Source organism: Rattus norvegicus, chromosome 1 (assembly GCF_036323735.1).
Source record: "Rattus norvegicus strain BN/NHsdMcwi chromosome 1, GRCr8, whole genome shotgun sequence".
NCBI lineage: Eukaryota > Metazoa > Chordata > Mammalia > Rodentia > Muridae > Rattus > Rattus norvegicus.
The window spans coordinates 145,958,191-145,974,491 of record NC_086019.1 but is presented as its reverse complement, the minus strand read 5'-3'; the positions used below and the strand labels follow the sequence as shown (position 1 = coordinate 145,974,491).

The 16,301-nt window shown below is 43.0% G+C and overlaps 1 protein-coding gene across 3 annotated transcripts in view; it reads right to left on the bottom strand.

The window, feature by feature from the left end:
• Positions 1-16,301, bottom strand: part of Adamtsl3 (ADAMTS-like 3) — a 308,192-nt gene that overhangs the window by 31,704 nt on the left and 260,187 nt on the right. For all 3 annotated transcript variants that reach the window (NM_001107533.2, XM_006229477.4, XM_017589168.3), the window contains exons 21-23: positions 10,233-11,304; positions 8,884-9,011; positions 6,244-6,372 (exon numbers count right to left, since the gene is read on the bottom strand). In NM_001107533.2, the coding sequence (NP_001101003.2) occupies positions 6,244-6,372; positions 8,884-9,011; positions 10,233-11,304 (1,329 nt within the window). The remainder of the gene's footprint in view (positions 1-6,243; positions 6,373-8,883; positions 9,012-10,232; positions 11,305-16,301) is intronic.

The window sequence follows — 16,301 nt, the reverse complement described above, 5'->3', positions numbered from 1 at the left end:
CTTACTTCCCTCCTGTCTGTTACTTTGTCCTAAACAGCAGCTCTCACATAAATGAAAGGCTCCTTTTCAAATATATCAAATTCTGGCTTCCCTGAATTACAGATTCTTACATTATTTGCTCCTTTTCTTTTTATTACAACCAGATTTTCCAAATCATAACATAGATAATTGGGTTTTTCATGGGCTAGTAGTTCAGCCGCACACACTGTTTTCGTGAAGGACACTGTATCTACCCATTTTGTAAGAGTTTGCTGCACACTCATGGGTTCGTCCCTCAGACATTTCCAATAGTAGGTAAGAACTAAAGATTCCCAGTTTCAGGTTCCAGCTGGCCAGGTATCCTCACCACTCTCCCTTCTTTTATTATCATTTCGTCCCATGTTCCTGCCAGGGACCTAAGGCTCAGGGTAGGATTTCCTTCAGGACATCCCACCCCAGTGACTCATTCCATAACAGAAAACAAATGGCCAGAAAGACAGTGTGGCAGAGACACAGAAGACAGACAGGCAGGACTGGGAGAAACATGAGTGACCCCAGATTAAGGGACATTTAAATCTGTTTTGTAGACATTTTTCAAGCAATAAGAAAGCACCATAGCTAGAGTCAAGGTTCTAACCACAAGCCTTCCTTCTCTCTCAGAGCAGGGGTGAATCTGCCCTCTCTCCTGCAGCCACAAATGAGCTGTGCAGCACATCCTCACAGCTCTCTCTTGGCCTCAATGAGGCAAATCTCATGAAAAGAATTTCTGGTTCTTATCATCTAGTTGCTCTAAATTTGTTTTCCCAGCAAACACTCTGGCTGGCCATACCTGCAACTCTACTTTCCCATATTCTTGCCAATCCTTAGTAGTGTGAAACTCTTAAAGTTTTCCACCATAACAGGTCCAAGAGGGGCATCATGTCTATCGTAATCTCATTACCAATGAGAACAGAAACACTGCAAATCTTTCCTATTGTAGGGCTTCAGTTCTGATGACTGCTGGTTCCCACGGCTGGCTTACTGTTACATTTGACAGTTTGTTCTTAATTTGATTCATAGCAATCATTTATATATCATGAATATTGTGTGATAAATATTGTCTCCCAGAAATGTAGCTTTTAAAATGTGTTGACAATGTCTTGAAATGCTAACAGCGAAATTGATCAAAATATTAGCTATATTATTCATATCAAAATATGAAATTCAGCCTTTAAAAGTCATCTGATGCAACAGTTCAAGGGCATCCATAGAAGTCTCTAATTTCCATGACCCACTAGGCATTTTATTTATGATTTGTAATTCTAGTGCAAATTCCCATCATTCCCAAATACCAAGCACATCTCTTGTTAATTGAAAAATTAATTACTTCATATTTTAGACATTAATCAAGATCATTTTGGGTAGAGGTTATTTTTATATTTATAACCAATTATCATATCACCACATAGAATTTTGCCTTTTACCTTTTCATTTTGCCACTCCTAGCTCTTGGGTTTTTCTTATATACTTGAATCTGCTGTGCGATTTACATTCTGTACCATTTCTTATCTGTTCCTAAAGATATGTGTCAATAGCATGCTCCTCTTTGTCCTCTGGTTTTACAGAAATCTCTGTAACTCAGGGAGTCATGTGAATGAAGCCCTGGTCCCTGTGGGACACAGCGCGGCAATGTGATGAGTCAACTCTACCTTTAAACTCTCCGGCGACCACAAAGCTTAGATGCATCACACCAGTCTCCCTTTGTCTCCAGTCCTTTCTCGCTTGCTTTCCTCTAACACACAATGACAACTAGTAAGTACCTTGAATATAAAACTCTGACTTAGCATGACTTAAAGTAGCTACTTTCAAGTTAGGCACAGTGGCACATGCTGGAAACCCCAGCACCCTGGGGGAAGAAACTGTAATATCAAGAGTCCAAGGTCATCTTTGACTACATAGTGAGTTCAAGGCCTGCCTGAGCAACCTGAGACTTTGTCTTAGCCCAAACCAAAGAAATCCAACCTCAATGCACTAACTATTTGTAAGCATTGCAAAAGTCTTTACATTCTTGATGAAAATTCTCCTTAATTACACACGTGACTGTGTTCCGTTTAGAAGCTGTTTAAATCTGTATGCATTTGCTCTTAAGTCCTTTGGTAGAATCCTCTGTGTCCTACATAGATAGGTTTCCTGCTGGGGCCAGGTGCTGCTCCCTGCTTCAGAAGACTTCTGAAGCAGACATATATATTGTGTGTTCTAACTAGCATTCCATGCTGTTTGTATTCTTCAGTAAACCCAACCTTTTGTGGGGTTTCACTTTCTCTGAGGAACAGGTGTCAAGTGTCCCACATCCTTTAGAGGCTTTCTACTTTTGGTGGCTGGGCCATAGAGCTATGACAGTTCTATCCTTTTGGGGACCATCATTTTCCTAGCTCAAGCCCATTTGTCTGCAGATCCAAAGAGCTTAGAAACCAAAGAGGAACTGGCACATGGTAAAACTTCTACACCAGAGGCGCTCATCAGCTGCAACTGGTGAGCTCAGAGAATGATTCATAGACAAGAGAGTACACAAAGAATAGAAAGTTATAGGGGATGGGCTGGTGATGTGCTTCTGATTACAAAGATGCTTGCCCCCCCCCCAAGCCTGAGGCCCTGAATTCTATCCTTGGGCCCACACAGTGGAATGGAAGAGTTGACCCCTGAACTTGTCCTCTGACTTCCACATGTGTGTCAAGTCATACAACCCCAAAACTGTAATAGAAAATTACATAGTAAGCAGTGTTTATGCCTTGTGCTCATATAAAAAAACAATTAGACAACAGTGGTATATTTGCTGTATTTTGTTTTCTGATCTATAACAGAAGGTGACAGAGGAGATGAAACCCATTCCCCAACACCCTCTGCCCTGCATCTTACAAGGAAGTTTTTAATAACAAGCAAGGCAAACAATCTTTTAAAGATAAAACATTTACCTTTGGAAATGCTGATTGTTCTAGTTCTATCACTTAACATAATTAATAGAAAATGTCTAAGGTGATTAGAGATAAACACTATCAATATCTATACCATGTAAGTTGTCTATGATAAAAGTATGACTTTGTCTAGAAGTTCCACGTATGTGCTTTTGGATAAAAAGTATAACCACAACAACAAACCTACCATCAAAGAGTTCAAGACCAACTCTTAAAAACAACAGATCCACCCTATCAAATCACAAAGTTCTTATTTGTTAGGTGTAAAATGTAATTTAGAAAGAAGCGTTTGATTCTGTGAATTATATTATACACTTATCCATAAAATGAAATGCTAAGGTAGATGATGACAAAGTCCAGTCCACTCCTAGAGTATATTTTCTGTTTTGCAGATGAGGCTGAGGCAGATGCATGACTCATACATGATTGTATTCTGGCTTGTTACACAGTGGTCTGTCAATTCACATTTTCTGACTTTTTATCAGCTTCACCGTCTGCCTTTAAAATGATGGCTCCCACATAGAAAGTTAAGCTGGCTGTAGCTTCTGCCCATGAGGAAATACCAAGTTCACTTATAGGTTAGTTTAAAATAGTGCATAGCAACGTGATCATGTGAGCTTCGATGGCAGGTTCACTTTGAGAGGGAAAGAACCTCTGAAGGAATTCTGGGGTCTGTGTCCACAGAAGAGGGCTGTAGGGCACTAAAGACCAAAGGGACTATTTCTAGAGAGCTGAATGGCAGGCAAAGGTAAGCCCTCCCAACTCTGAGCTTCACTGGAAAGGAGGAAGAGGAAGATTGTCTGCCATGTATAATAGGGCAGAAAAGACCACCAGAGTCAGGAAAGGACCAGACAGTTCATATTTTGCCTGAGTGAATAAGAGACCAGATCTGATCTGAGTTTAATGGTCTTCTCTGGAGACTTTGTTTATGAAAGCAGTTTCCACTGCATCTAGTTTTGACTCAGGACAGCAAATAATAGGCCACAAGCCTTTTGATGGCCCTTTCATGGTTTGATTTTAAATGATCGGGAAGTTAAAATTTAAAAAGGAACACTAAAAGTTGAGGTTTCTCTTAATGGAAGTCACATCCAGTTTTTAGAATCCTCTGCAGGTGGAGGGCTACAGAAATTGGAGACGTCTGTGGCTTGGCATCTGAACAGTTCTGTTCTGCTTTTCTCTTTGCCCTGGCTAGAGAATGCTGGCCTGTTCTGTAATGGTGGGCCCATTTTGCCAGAAAATTTCACATATTTGTGGGTGGAGTCAGTTGGGAGGCTGGGAGATCTGTCAAAAGTCTGCATAGGCCAAACACTGCAAGGATTGCCAGGAGTTGAAAACTAATACCTCAGAGGTTAGCAAATTTCCAGTGTGCATGGAGCCAAAGGTGTGCCTTGAGAAGTTTGGCAAGTAGGAGACTATCATGGGGAAGGGAGAGAAGGGAGGTGGATAAGTGTGACCCAGGTCCTTTCATGACACCCATCATGCTACTGGGCAGCCTCAGAGCCCTCTCCCTGCAGTCACCCTGCATTGTGAAATTGGTTCTCTTGAATTGACACATTACCTTTGGCAAAGAAGAGGAATGGGGGTTTTATACAACGTAGGGGGGGTTATATTAACTCAGGAAGTTAATCAGACCTACAAGACCCTGCACACACACAAGATTAAAAGAAGCAAGTACCCCGCCCCCATCCCCAAAGTTCACATAAGCAGGAAACAGTTACTAGAGCAGCAGAGAATCTGTGGTAGAGCTGTCTGTGCAGAGAGCAGCACAGAACTGCAGCTTTGGGGAATGTCAGTCATGCTGGGATGGGCTGTTAGGTGATGTAGCTGCTTGGGTCTTCTATGCTTCTGTAAGTCGCCCTAGTAAACTCAATGGTTTAAACTCACACTAGATTTGAATGAAGGTTTTGTTGTTGCTGTGGTTGGCAACCTGTGGGGATAAATAAGCACTTTCCCACAATTCTCCAGTGGGTGAGTAACACATCTAGGTTCTCTGTTCACCATCAGAGAACATCAAAGATGGCTGCAAATACAGGAGTGTCTTAGTCCTTGGATACTGAGGGATATAATGGTTCAGACAACTAAGTCAATGCACATAAATTAAGGGGCATATAGAAAGTTCATTTTGATTAATATGTCTCAATGTTTTGTGTCTCTCTAAGGAAGTTATCTAAAGCTACTAGCACAACAATGTGCCCCTTCTACACCTATAGAAGTATGCAGAATATATTGTTTGTCTATGTTCTATGGACTAAAGAATGCAGGTTAAGACTTAAGAATGCCTGGCTTAGAGTGGCCTAGTTCAGGCAGAGTCAGGCTGAAAGTTTCACTTTCATTAATTAAAGAATGGGTCTGTAGGGTTGTGTGTGAAACTCAGTGGTAGAATGCTTGCCTGTGGTTCATCCTTAGTTCTGCAAATAGTCATTTATAAAGAAGATGTGCCTACACTCGAAAACATGGCAGGAAGAACCACCTACACACAGGCTTCTGAGGCTCACTCAAGGACAGCCTGGGACATCCAAATCCTAAACCTGGCTCTGCCAAGGAGAGCCTTTGTGTAGCTGGAAGATATATCTAACAGTTTCCCTAAATCTCGTTTCTCAGATTCCACAGTCACGATACAACCTCATAACTAAACGTTTCTCTGTATTATAGATCAGCCCACACACATTTCTCTGGCTTTCCCAGGATGAGCATGGCAGTGTGTATGTCAGTCAGAGCCCACAGTAGAGATGAACTGTGTTAATCTATCCTAAAGGGAGAGAGACAGAGACAGAGACAGGGACAGAGAGAGAGAGAGAGAGAGAGAGAGAGAGAGAGAGAGAGAGAGAGAGAGAACTTGAACATGTGCATGCGGGTGCTTAAGTGTATGGAAGTTCAAGGTCAACGCTGGTTACTTCCTTCAATCACTCATCACCTTAACTTTTGAGACAGGGTCTCTCACTAAATCTAGAATTTACTGACCAGCTAGACTGACTGGCTAGCAAGCACTAGGAATCTCCTCATCTCCTCATCCTACCCCACAGAGCTTGGGTTACAGACACAAGATACTGGGTCCCAGCTTTTTTTTTCTACATGCATGATTCAGATCTGAATGTAGGCCCTCGTGCTTATAAAGCAAAGAGAGACTTGACTCACTAAGCCATCTCCCCAGTCCTGGCGTGAGCTCACATTTGAGAGTTAGATGTATGGTGAGTGTATTAGAAATCACAATGTCATGTTTATCAGGCTGGTGTGGAGAACACTAAAATGCTATCTGTCACTTTCTGGCAGTTGGTTGGCCAAATACCTTCACACTGGAAATGATAATACTTACCTTTTACAGGACAGTGGATTGTCACATTTGCTTGAAGGGCTGCCTCCACAATGCCTCCCACAACAACAGACAGATGGTTGTGCTCTGGTTTGGTGACATTTCTTTCAATAGACAAGATGACAGGTGCCTCTTAAATCAAAAGGAGCAGAAGCTGTGTTAGGTTTACGCTCTTCTTCAATGACAAGCATCATTGATTTATTGAAAGCAGGAAAGAGTGCTGGCCTCTTCATCTTCTGTGGTAAATCACAAAGACTGCACAAACACACACAACTACAGGTACTTTCCAGAGATGATGGATAGGCAAATTATGGATGGACGAATGGATGGATGTGTGGGTGAGTGGATGGATGGTTAGGTAGAAGGATATGGACATTCAAAGGTACTTTGCAACAATCATGTAAAAAAGTGGTGGTGTCTTAGTTTCATAGACAAAATTAAAGTTAACTTCTCCTTGATAATTTCACAAAGAAAAATTCAGTTCACAAGGTACAAAATCCAGTGGCAGACCAGAATAGCATCTCTTACATACAACCTTGGTTGAGCTGATACAATCTCAAAACATCAAGGACTATGACCATCTGACACTTTATGGGAAGAAGAACGTAGGGCAGGGCAGTGGATGCTGATCTGTCCTGTTGCCCTTGGAAAGTGTTATTCAGGATGGAGAAGGCTCTACAAGGCCCTTCCTCCTGAAGTAAGAATAAGCCAAGTTCAGTTCATGTGTACAAAGCACCAGACAGTGCTTTCTGTTAAGTAGCCATGAGACAGAGCTATCTTTTAACAAAAGCAAAGCTTGCTGGTGCACAAGGAGGACAGTTAGACACTTTAGCGACAATTTACTTCCTAAGATACCCCACATATGGTTTTCTTTAGAGCCAGAGACAGGTTTTCTTGCCAATTGCAGAATAAATGTTGGGTTCAAGGCTCATTTAAAGTTGTACTGGGAAAGACCCTAGGTAGGCAGGGGCTCACAACTCCTGTTGACCTTCTCCTAACCATGTGCACATGCAAACTTTTTGCCTGATAAGATTTAGTGGGAATCCCAGTAAAAAATACTCTGATCTCATAGCCATTCATCCCTCAGTATGTGGCTGAGAGATGCCCGTTCTCATACTATGTAAATAGATGCATGTCCACTTAAAAGAGTAAAACTATCACTATTGAATGGGATTTTGTTTTGTTTTGGTGTTTTTATTGAAACAAAGATCCTGGGGCACTTCCTTTAAGACATCTATCACACCACTCTATACTGCAAAATGTCTTCATTTATGAACTCGAGTGAGGCTATCTCAAGTGGATCAGCACTGTTTGGAGAGTCACAATTTGACATTTTAATTAATGTGAAACAAATAGCCACATAAAAACTGCACAGAAGACATAATGAAGAGAAAGTCACAGGACCAGGAATCCACTCAAGGACTTTCACTCTTAGAAATTCCATAATTAATGAACTCACTCACTAACTTAGTCAGGACACATGCTTCATTCACCTATGTGCATATTTGTGTGAGGCAGACAATGAAAATGTAGAATAAGAACACACACACTCTTGATTTCAAGAAGCCCGGACTATGGAAACTTCCATTCGTCCTCAGAATGTCTGAGGGCAGCAGAAAATGATCCTGAAGAAAAACCATATTGGGACTTCTTTGGCTGCAAGGGGTCTTCGGTTGTCACAGTTCATCTTCTGGCTCAGAAGGACCTCGCATCAGCGCTATCAGAAGTCTAGGTTATCCAAGGATGGACTTAGGAGTACTGGAGGAGAAAGGAGGAGTCTCCTATTCACTGTGTGAACTACATGGTTCTGTGCTTGTTTTCATGGAGCTAATGAGTACAGGGCAGAGCATCCAGGAGAAAAAAAGGCCTGAAGGCTCTACCTTGGGAAGGCAGCAACGCTTTTGTTGTACAGACTCAAGAACCTTCCTACACCAACAGATTCAACTTGCTCAACTTGCGGAATGCAAGTGCCTGTCACATAGCTCAGCAACCGGGTGACTAAACTGTGTTCTAACCCCTGATGCTGTCTCTATTCTCACCTTGGTCCATGTAAACCACAAAGCAGAAGAAAAGAGAGTATTGAGCAAGGGAGTAGCTCTCTTACTTCCTTCTAGCCCCAGAATATGACCTCGATGCAAGGAACTGCTGCCTACAACTTACACAGCTAAAAATAATCTCTTGTAAAAGGCACTTTGATACAAAATGCAGTGCCCAGTGCCTGTGAAGATGTATGCTGGTACAAAGCATAACCCATGGGTGGGTAGTGCTGGCTAAGGATTAGCAGGTGTGCCATTGAGGGGAAAGTGCCAACTTCAATGATTCTCATTCCTCACCTGTTGGAACTTTAAAAACTCCATAACATTCACATTGCCAATTAACCCCCCCATTTCCTTAATCCCCAATTTGTTGAAAGTCAGCCTTTCAGACACTGTTTCTGGAGACCTAGGAACACGTTTAAAGGCCAAGCATCAAACTTATTCCAAATCTACTAAGGGAGCATTCTAGGTGGCATCCAGCACCTAGACAAGCCCAACGCACCGTTGTGACACACACTCAAGTTTTAGAGTTCTAGCATTTCTGGTGATAGACAAAGCAGCAACCGCCAGACCACCAGGCCCTCTAGGTGTCATCCAGAGGCATTACCTGCATACAACACCAATGAGCTTTCCACGTCGGATCCCTGATGACTGGCTACAGAACATTCATATATCCCTTGCTCTTTCCTTGTGGGATTCTGTATCTGCATCTTCCCAGTTTCATCCACAATGATCCTGTAAAGGAGTTACAGTGAGAATAAACACAAGTAACAGACATGACTGCTGTACGGCCATTGCAGGATAGGGAGAATAGAGACTACAAAATTATAGGCTTTGGTCTGGCATGGCGCCCTAATAATGATCTAGCTCCCTGCCTAGAGGAAGAAACTTTATATCTGGAAGATATGCTTGCTTTAGATTAGACTGTCCTTTCAGCAGGATGGGATGTGTACACACATACTGGCTTCCATCTTGATTTTATTACAGTTAAAAGGAAAAAATGGCAGGCAACCTGTACATCTCTGCAGCTGCCGGGAAAAGAGAGTGGCGGAGAGAAGGGAAAAGCCATGCCCTCTGAGTTGAGCAGAAACAAATGGCAGATGCATTGTGGACAATGTAGTCACATGGCAAGGAGGGGGATTTAGAGAAAAAGTAAAGTGTGAGCTATCAAAGAAAAATGAGAAAGGAAGGGAGGGAGGGAGGGAGAGAGAGGGAGGGAGGGGCAGAGAGAGAGAGAGAAGAAGGAGGAGGAGAAGGAGGAGGAGGAGGGAGGGAGGGAAGAAGGAAAGGAAGGAAGGAAGGAAGAAGGAAGGAAGGAAGGAAGAAAGAAAGAAAGAGAAAGGGAAACATGCTAGGATCTGGTCAGACACAGGGTAGGAAAAACAAAACCCATGTTCTGAGTCAGACCCTGAACCCCAGGACAAGCACACTGTGATTTGCAGAAACTGGCCTAGAGGACAGGAACTCTGGGGAAGGAAAGGAAAGTACCTTCCCTGAGCAATAGTTAGTGCGCCTATCTCTTTAGTATGGCTTAAGGTGGGCCTGCTTTGCTAGGGGAAAGTCTCCCCTCCTTGAGTGATATGATGGTCCCTTGGTCATGCTATTGACTTGCCCAACTTTAATGTTAGGTCTCCACCTAGGCCTGTGATTCTATTCTCTTGACCATGAGTTTTTTCTTAATGGGCCTTTATCATTCTTTAACAATACTAAACAAATTAAACCAGCCCCAGAAAGCCAAATATCCTGTTTGTTTTTTCTCATTTGTTGTTCCTAGATTTTTTCCTAGATTTTGTTTAGATAACTACACACACGCATGCACACACACACACACACACACACACACACACACACACACACACACGGCATTTCTTCTTAGGAAAAGAAATGTGAAATTTTTTCAAAGGAACCTCAACTAGGCAACAATAAGGTCCCACCAAGGGGACTTAGGGGACTCACTTCACAGAGGGCTGCAGCAAGGCTCCATCCTTGGTCCACGTGTATGTGGCCTCACTGCTGGGAGTAACGAGGCTGCAAAGTATATTGATGACCTCTGTGCTTTTTGTAATGTACACTGTATTCCCAATCCTCGCATTTATTGTTTTGTTAAACGAAACCGAAGGGGGTAGGGTTTGCCTCATGAGAACAGGTCCTTTTGGCTTAAAAGTCAGTTTGCCTGGGTTTTTTACTGTGGGGCTTTTAGGAACTCTTCCTGTCTCCCCTCTGAATTGAGCCTCAGATGCAACAACTTCCTCGTGGGTGCCCCTCCACTGCACAGGCTGAGCCTTGGCCAATTCAGCTACCAGCTGATATATCATCTGGGATGCCAGGTCGTCGCTGGCCTCCCCCGTCTCCATAAGCTGGCTCATGTTTCTTATAAGCTCATCAAACTGGGCTGTGTCCATGCTGTATGCTCCCTGTTTCATGGCTGCTTCAAACTGCTTGCTCTTAAACTCCCAGGAGTTATCATTTCCTTCGGAGGTCCTGCACGGCCCGAACAGAGCTCTTAAGAAAGGCTGCTTATTGATTTCGCCACCATGCAGATAAAGGTCATTTTTGCTATTCCACAACTGGCGCATTTTATGCCATGTGGCTCCCAAGCTATTGGCTTCATTATGGTCCAACCCAGGATAAGCTCGCGCATGCTCTCGTAGGGACGGGTGAGCAATGAGCCGGTTGTCAGTCCCAATGAGCTTGAGAACAACCGTTTCCTGTGCAGAACCTGCAATGCATCTATACACGCCAATGTCAGGAGTGGAAAGACTGTGGATTTTCAGTGAACCTGACTTGGTGATGCCAAGCTGCTTAGAGTTCTTCAGACAATGGCCATCCTTCTCCCACTGGATTAGAGACTTCTGGAAATGTCGTACTGGGCATTTGATGATCACAGATGTATTGAGCAGCAAGTAGGCTCTACTGCCGACCGTCAGGTTGATCCGCTTCTCCTCCCTTGTCTGGATATAGACTCTCCGGACACCCAGAATCTGGGGGCCCCGCTCTCCAAGGTTTGTCTTCATTCCCAGCTTCAGTTCTGCAGAGGACGAAAGGAAAGGAAAGAAATGGAAAGAAATCACTCACAGGTAAAGATCATTGACTGAAAATTTCTGAGGCTGATTGAGTTAGACCTACTAATAATGTCTGTCTGTCTGTCTCTTTATCTCACCAATTCTTTAAAGACACGAGAATTAAAACATGAGAAATATCTAACATTCACACCTTGGGGATCACAGCTGCCTAATGCTCCAGCCAGAATGAATGCAAGCTTCAGCATGTTGCTTGTATGTATTCATTTTATGTTGCCTGTATGTAATATTTATTTTATGAAGTCCTGCTTTAGAAGGCATGAGGTTCAGTGACTCAGTGAAATGGAGAGAGAGGTTACTTCTATAGTTGAGGGATGCTTGTTCTATGCCACAGTGGCATATGGCTTGACTAGTCCTTAATGTCTCTGTACAAGTGGCCATCAATAAGAAGCTTCCACAATATGTTGCCTGGGCACTACCTGTCAGGGCCCTCAGTGAATTCGTTTGGCTTAGACCACGGGTATATCAAATCTGAGAGAAGAGCTGAGAGAAGTTGAGTGAACACATTTAAAAGGTCTGGAAAGGATGACAGGGTGGGTCAAGTTCAGAATCTCCCTCAAACATGCCAAGTAAATGTCCTTGGGGTTCTGAGGAATTAAAGGAGTGTGTTCAAAATCACAATGCTATAATAGAATAGGCACCTTAAAGTCAGATGATTCTGAGTTGAATCCCAGCTCTTGCCTGCAAAATGACAATGAGACTTTCATCAGAAAAGTGTGAGGGTTAAGCCCATTTGCTTAGATAACATGTACCTTGCAGTAGCAGGCACACACAGGGTCTCATATTTGATGTTTTCAACCACCGGCCAGAAGCCACAGGACAGACTAAGAGGGAATCCGAGAGTTGGAACTGAGTCTCATTTGCTCTCAGACATTGACTCTAGTTAATGGGTTGAGACCAAAGAGGTAATCTGTCCCTTAAGGTAACAGCTTTCACACTTGTTTTACTGAAGGGAAGCTCATCTACTCTGGAGTGATGTGGGAGGAAGTCTGATTACTCTTTGATAATATGTGCTGGTCCCTTAGCAGATCACAGGGTGTGGGACTGAGGGGTTGGTAGGCACTAGCAGGTGGAAGTGAGACTGAATTTATATCAAAGGCATTGCTAGATTCAGAAGATCATGGCATTGATTTACTTAAACATCTTACTCTATTACCAGCCCTGGAAGAGTCACTGTGGAGGAAAAAAACATGTTGAGATTCAAAAAGATGGCCTTCATAGTTCCTTGGAACTAGCTGTAAGGTGCTTATGGGAATGTTTGTTCATAAGAATAACTTTTAGAATCCTGTGGGCAGCCACTGGGATTTGATAATAGTATTTCCTTAGTAAAGAAGCTTCCTAGTGAGGAACAAGCATAGTGAGCTGACATACAAAGTCCATTCAGAGCCAGCTAAGAATTCAGGCCTATTGATCTCAATCTGGCCTTGGGTTTTGTTCAAGAACCCTCAGCTCATCTCTGTACAATGTCATGTATGCGTGTTTATCTGCTTCATCCCAGAGATGATACAGTGTCCACAGAGGATGATACCCTGGCCACAGTCAAACAATATAGGTTTTTGTTTATTTGGTTTTGATTGACAACATAAGGTTTTGAACTTACTGCCCCTTAACAATGATGGAAAACAAAAGCGAGCAAGCAAAAAATAAATAAATAAACAAAAAAGTACATAGGATTCCTGGATGAACTTATAGTCCCTCATCACTACAGGTAGTGATGGAATGAAGGACTTAATGAGCACACAGGGGCACCAATCAATAAACAGATACCAGCTATTTACTCATCACGCTCTTGTCAATTCTCCCAGACATTTTTAGGGTGTAGTTAAGGCATCAGGTTTTCAAAAGCTCTTCAGCTCAATGAAAAGCTCAACAAGCTTGAGGTCAGCCATCCTGGAGAACCACTGAATTAAACCAACATGGTATAAAATGGCACTCTTGGCCCAGTTTCTTCTATTCAGTGACAGTCGATAAGCTGCTACTAGTAAGGCAGGAAGAGGATAAGGAAGAGCATCCTGTTCAGGTCGCTGCCACATTCATGTCCTTTCCTAAGATAGTGGTGGGAGCACTTCTATCTGGTCTCAGCATCAGGCACCATTGCACTTTATTTAAGTGTGTCATCAGGTTTCTCAGAAACATGGCCAATGGATAGCTTTGAAACCCAGTCTTCTAGAACAATGCCAAGTTCCAACACTGGGATCCATATAAGGATCCAAAGTGTAGAGAAAATTTCTTGTATGACAGTAAAGTCCTCTACATAAAGAGTGAATGTTGACTAATATGGTGACAGAAACCCTCACAGGAGACTATCTAGCTGAATGCCTCAGGTTGGGGACAATACAGGGATGATGTGAGGGCCACGGAGCATTTTGATTCCTAGGACTCAATGACCCAACAAGGACATAGGCTTACTAATGGCCTTTAAGATTTTCCTTATATAAACTTGGAGTTGATAGCACCTGATTCTTAAAGCAGGCCATGAAGCCTGCATATGGCAGGCAGGGCTCAGCTTTGGGTAGAGCACCTGACAAATGACCAGTGAAGCATGAAACCTGTATGTTCCTCTGGTTGCATGACCATTTATAGAAGGCAAACCCTATGGTCCCACTGCCTCAGCAGTTGCTCACACTGAGGGTACATAGCAGTTCAGAGGGCCAGGAAGTAGAGCATGATTATCATGGAGGCAGACACTCATGAGACTCGCGAAGCTTCCAGGTTCCATATTTGGAAACTCCATTGCCAGGTTCCCCTTTGGTTCTCCTGAGTCCCTTCAGAGAAGTCCCTAGAGTATAGTGTCATTGCACCAGATCTTGGAGGAAAAAGAATGCTCTGATTTGGGCTTTCTGTCTTTCTCACGTCTGGAACTATTCCAACACTCTAACACTGGCCAAGCCTGATGTGACCGGAGTATCATCATCCCCTCTATAGAGAGGCCAGGCACAGACAACACCTTTTTAGAGGGACTTCTGGGCTGTGTGATGAAGGTACATCATGATACCTCTTCCATTACTGCTGGGCATGAGAGGTACCACATCTGTGGCTTTTCTAAAAAGTGAAACCATTTCTTCTATGTGTCTTCCTTCTAGGTTTTTGAGTCTGACATATAGGCCAACTCCAGGTGCCAGATGATATTTACAGCATATTCCTCAGTACCTTGCACACCTGTCCTTCTCTCTGTTGTATCACTTCCACGACTCTAAGCCCTGGAGTATGCATGATTTCTGCCTCACACCATCTTGGCTGCAATTTACACTTCGTCCCACTGGCATCTGACTCTGTCACTCCCTAATGGGCTTGGCCATGACCCAGCCCTTAAAATTCCTATTACCCTGCTGGAATCCTCTTAGACTCTGGCTCTCCATCTGGCCATTTGGCTGTACTGTGTCCCTCTTCTTCCACTTGACATGGGATCCAGTAGGACAAGCTCATTTGAAGCTATGTCAAGAATGTGGGGAGTTAGTTTCTGGACTCTCAATAGGCTTTTTGACGGTTATTGATCAGAGGCCATGAAGATGCTGTGAGTAGGACTTGCTAAATGTGTTTAGATGCCCCTGAGATTCCATAACTATGGTATGGCTCAGATCAGCTCAGAAGAACAGCTCCTACTTACTTGCTGCTTTATTTTTCAATCAACATAAGCCTGGCTTCTGTTCCTATGACCACACCAAGGCTCTCAGGAAAAGGTGACCAATGACCCCCTAATGATAAGTTCATAACTTCCTCCTTTGGATTCTTACATAGATCCTTCCTTCCCTAATAAGCTCTTCTCAGTTGTATTTCTCTTACACTGGGCCCGATCACTCATTTGAGTTCAGAGTCCAGGTCTCCTTATGCCTCACCATGTGACTCCAACAAGCTACCTGATTTTAGTCTCTTTCTTAAAGAAATAATGGTTGTACCTGCTTCATAAGATTGTTCTGAAAATCATGAATGACTGTCTATAACGAGTTTATAGATAGCGCTAGGTACAAACTACAAACTCAAAAATACTAGTTAAGGGTTTGGGTTTTCCTAAACTGGAAAGAACATCAGCTGGGAGACACAAAAGAGTAAATAATTTGAGCTTTTAAAGAGCCAAGCCCACAGAGGTACATGGCACAGAATGTTTATGGGTAAGCAGCCTCAGTGCAGCTGGACTATATGGAGTGCTGCTGGCCTTTAGGTGTAGCATGGGACATCCTTTCTACCTGCCTCTGACCCTCCTAAACCCCTAAATGATCAAAATGAAAAGCAAGAAAATGCATCTTCAAGAACGTTCACTTTATGTAAATCCAGAACAGTGTTCAGGTCCTAAACATGGTGTCTATTCTAAAACGGTGTCTTCAGAGGAGCCATGACACATCTGGGCTTGGCTTCCCTTGTCCTTCAATTATGGAGAGGCTAAGTGTATGCAAGACCATATATTTTTTGGTTTGAGGAAGGATCAGAGCAGATTTGAGGTGAGAGGAGAGAGGGAAGTCAAAAGGACATGGTGACAACACAGCCTTACTGCTACCATTGGATAAAAGAAGAGATCACTCATAACAAAATGGCAGCATGGTCATGGGAAAACAGCTATTCTGGTGAATTTTTAGTGACTTAGTAAATGTGGGTGTCCACACTATTTTCCAGCTTATTTTAGATAACATAAACATTTCTGTCTCACTGGCAGGTTCACATTATTTATTCTTACAAATCCCAGCAACTCAAGCCAGAGGACAAAAAGCAGACTAGAAAATCACTTGAAAGCAATTCTGTAAGGTTAAAGATAACCAAGGACTCGCACCCCAAATCTGTCCTGATCCTTCCTCAAGCCAAAAAATATATGGTCTTGCATATGCTTAGTCTCTCCATAATTGAGGTCTATGGACAAGGGAAGCCAAGACCAGCTGGCAACAGGGTTGATTAAGTGGAACACCAGAAAAGCCAGCTAAGTGAACAGGTTTCCAGTTTAAGAGCAGAAGGTTAG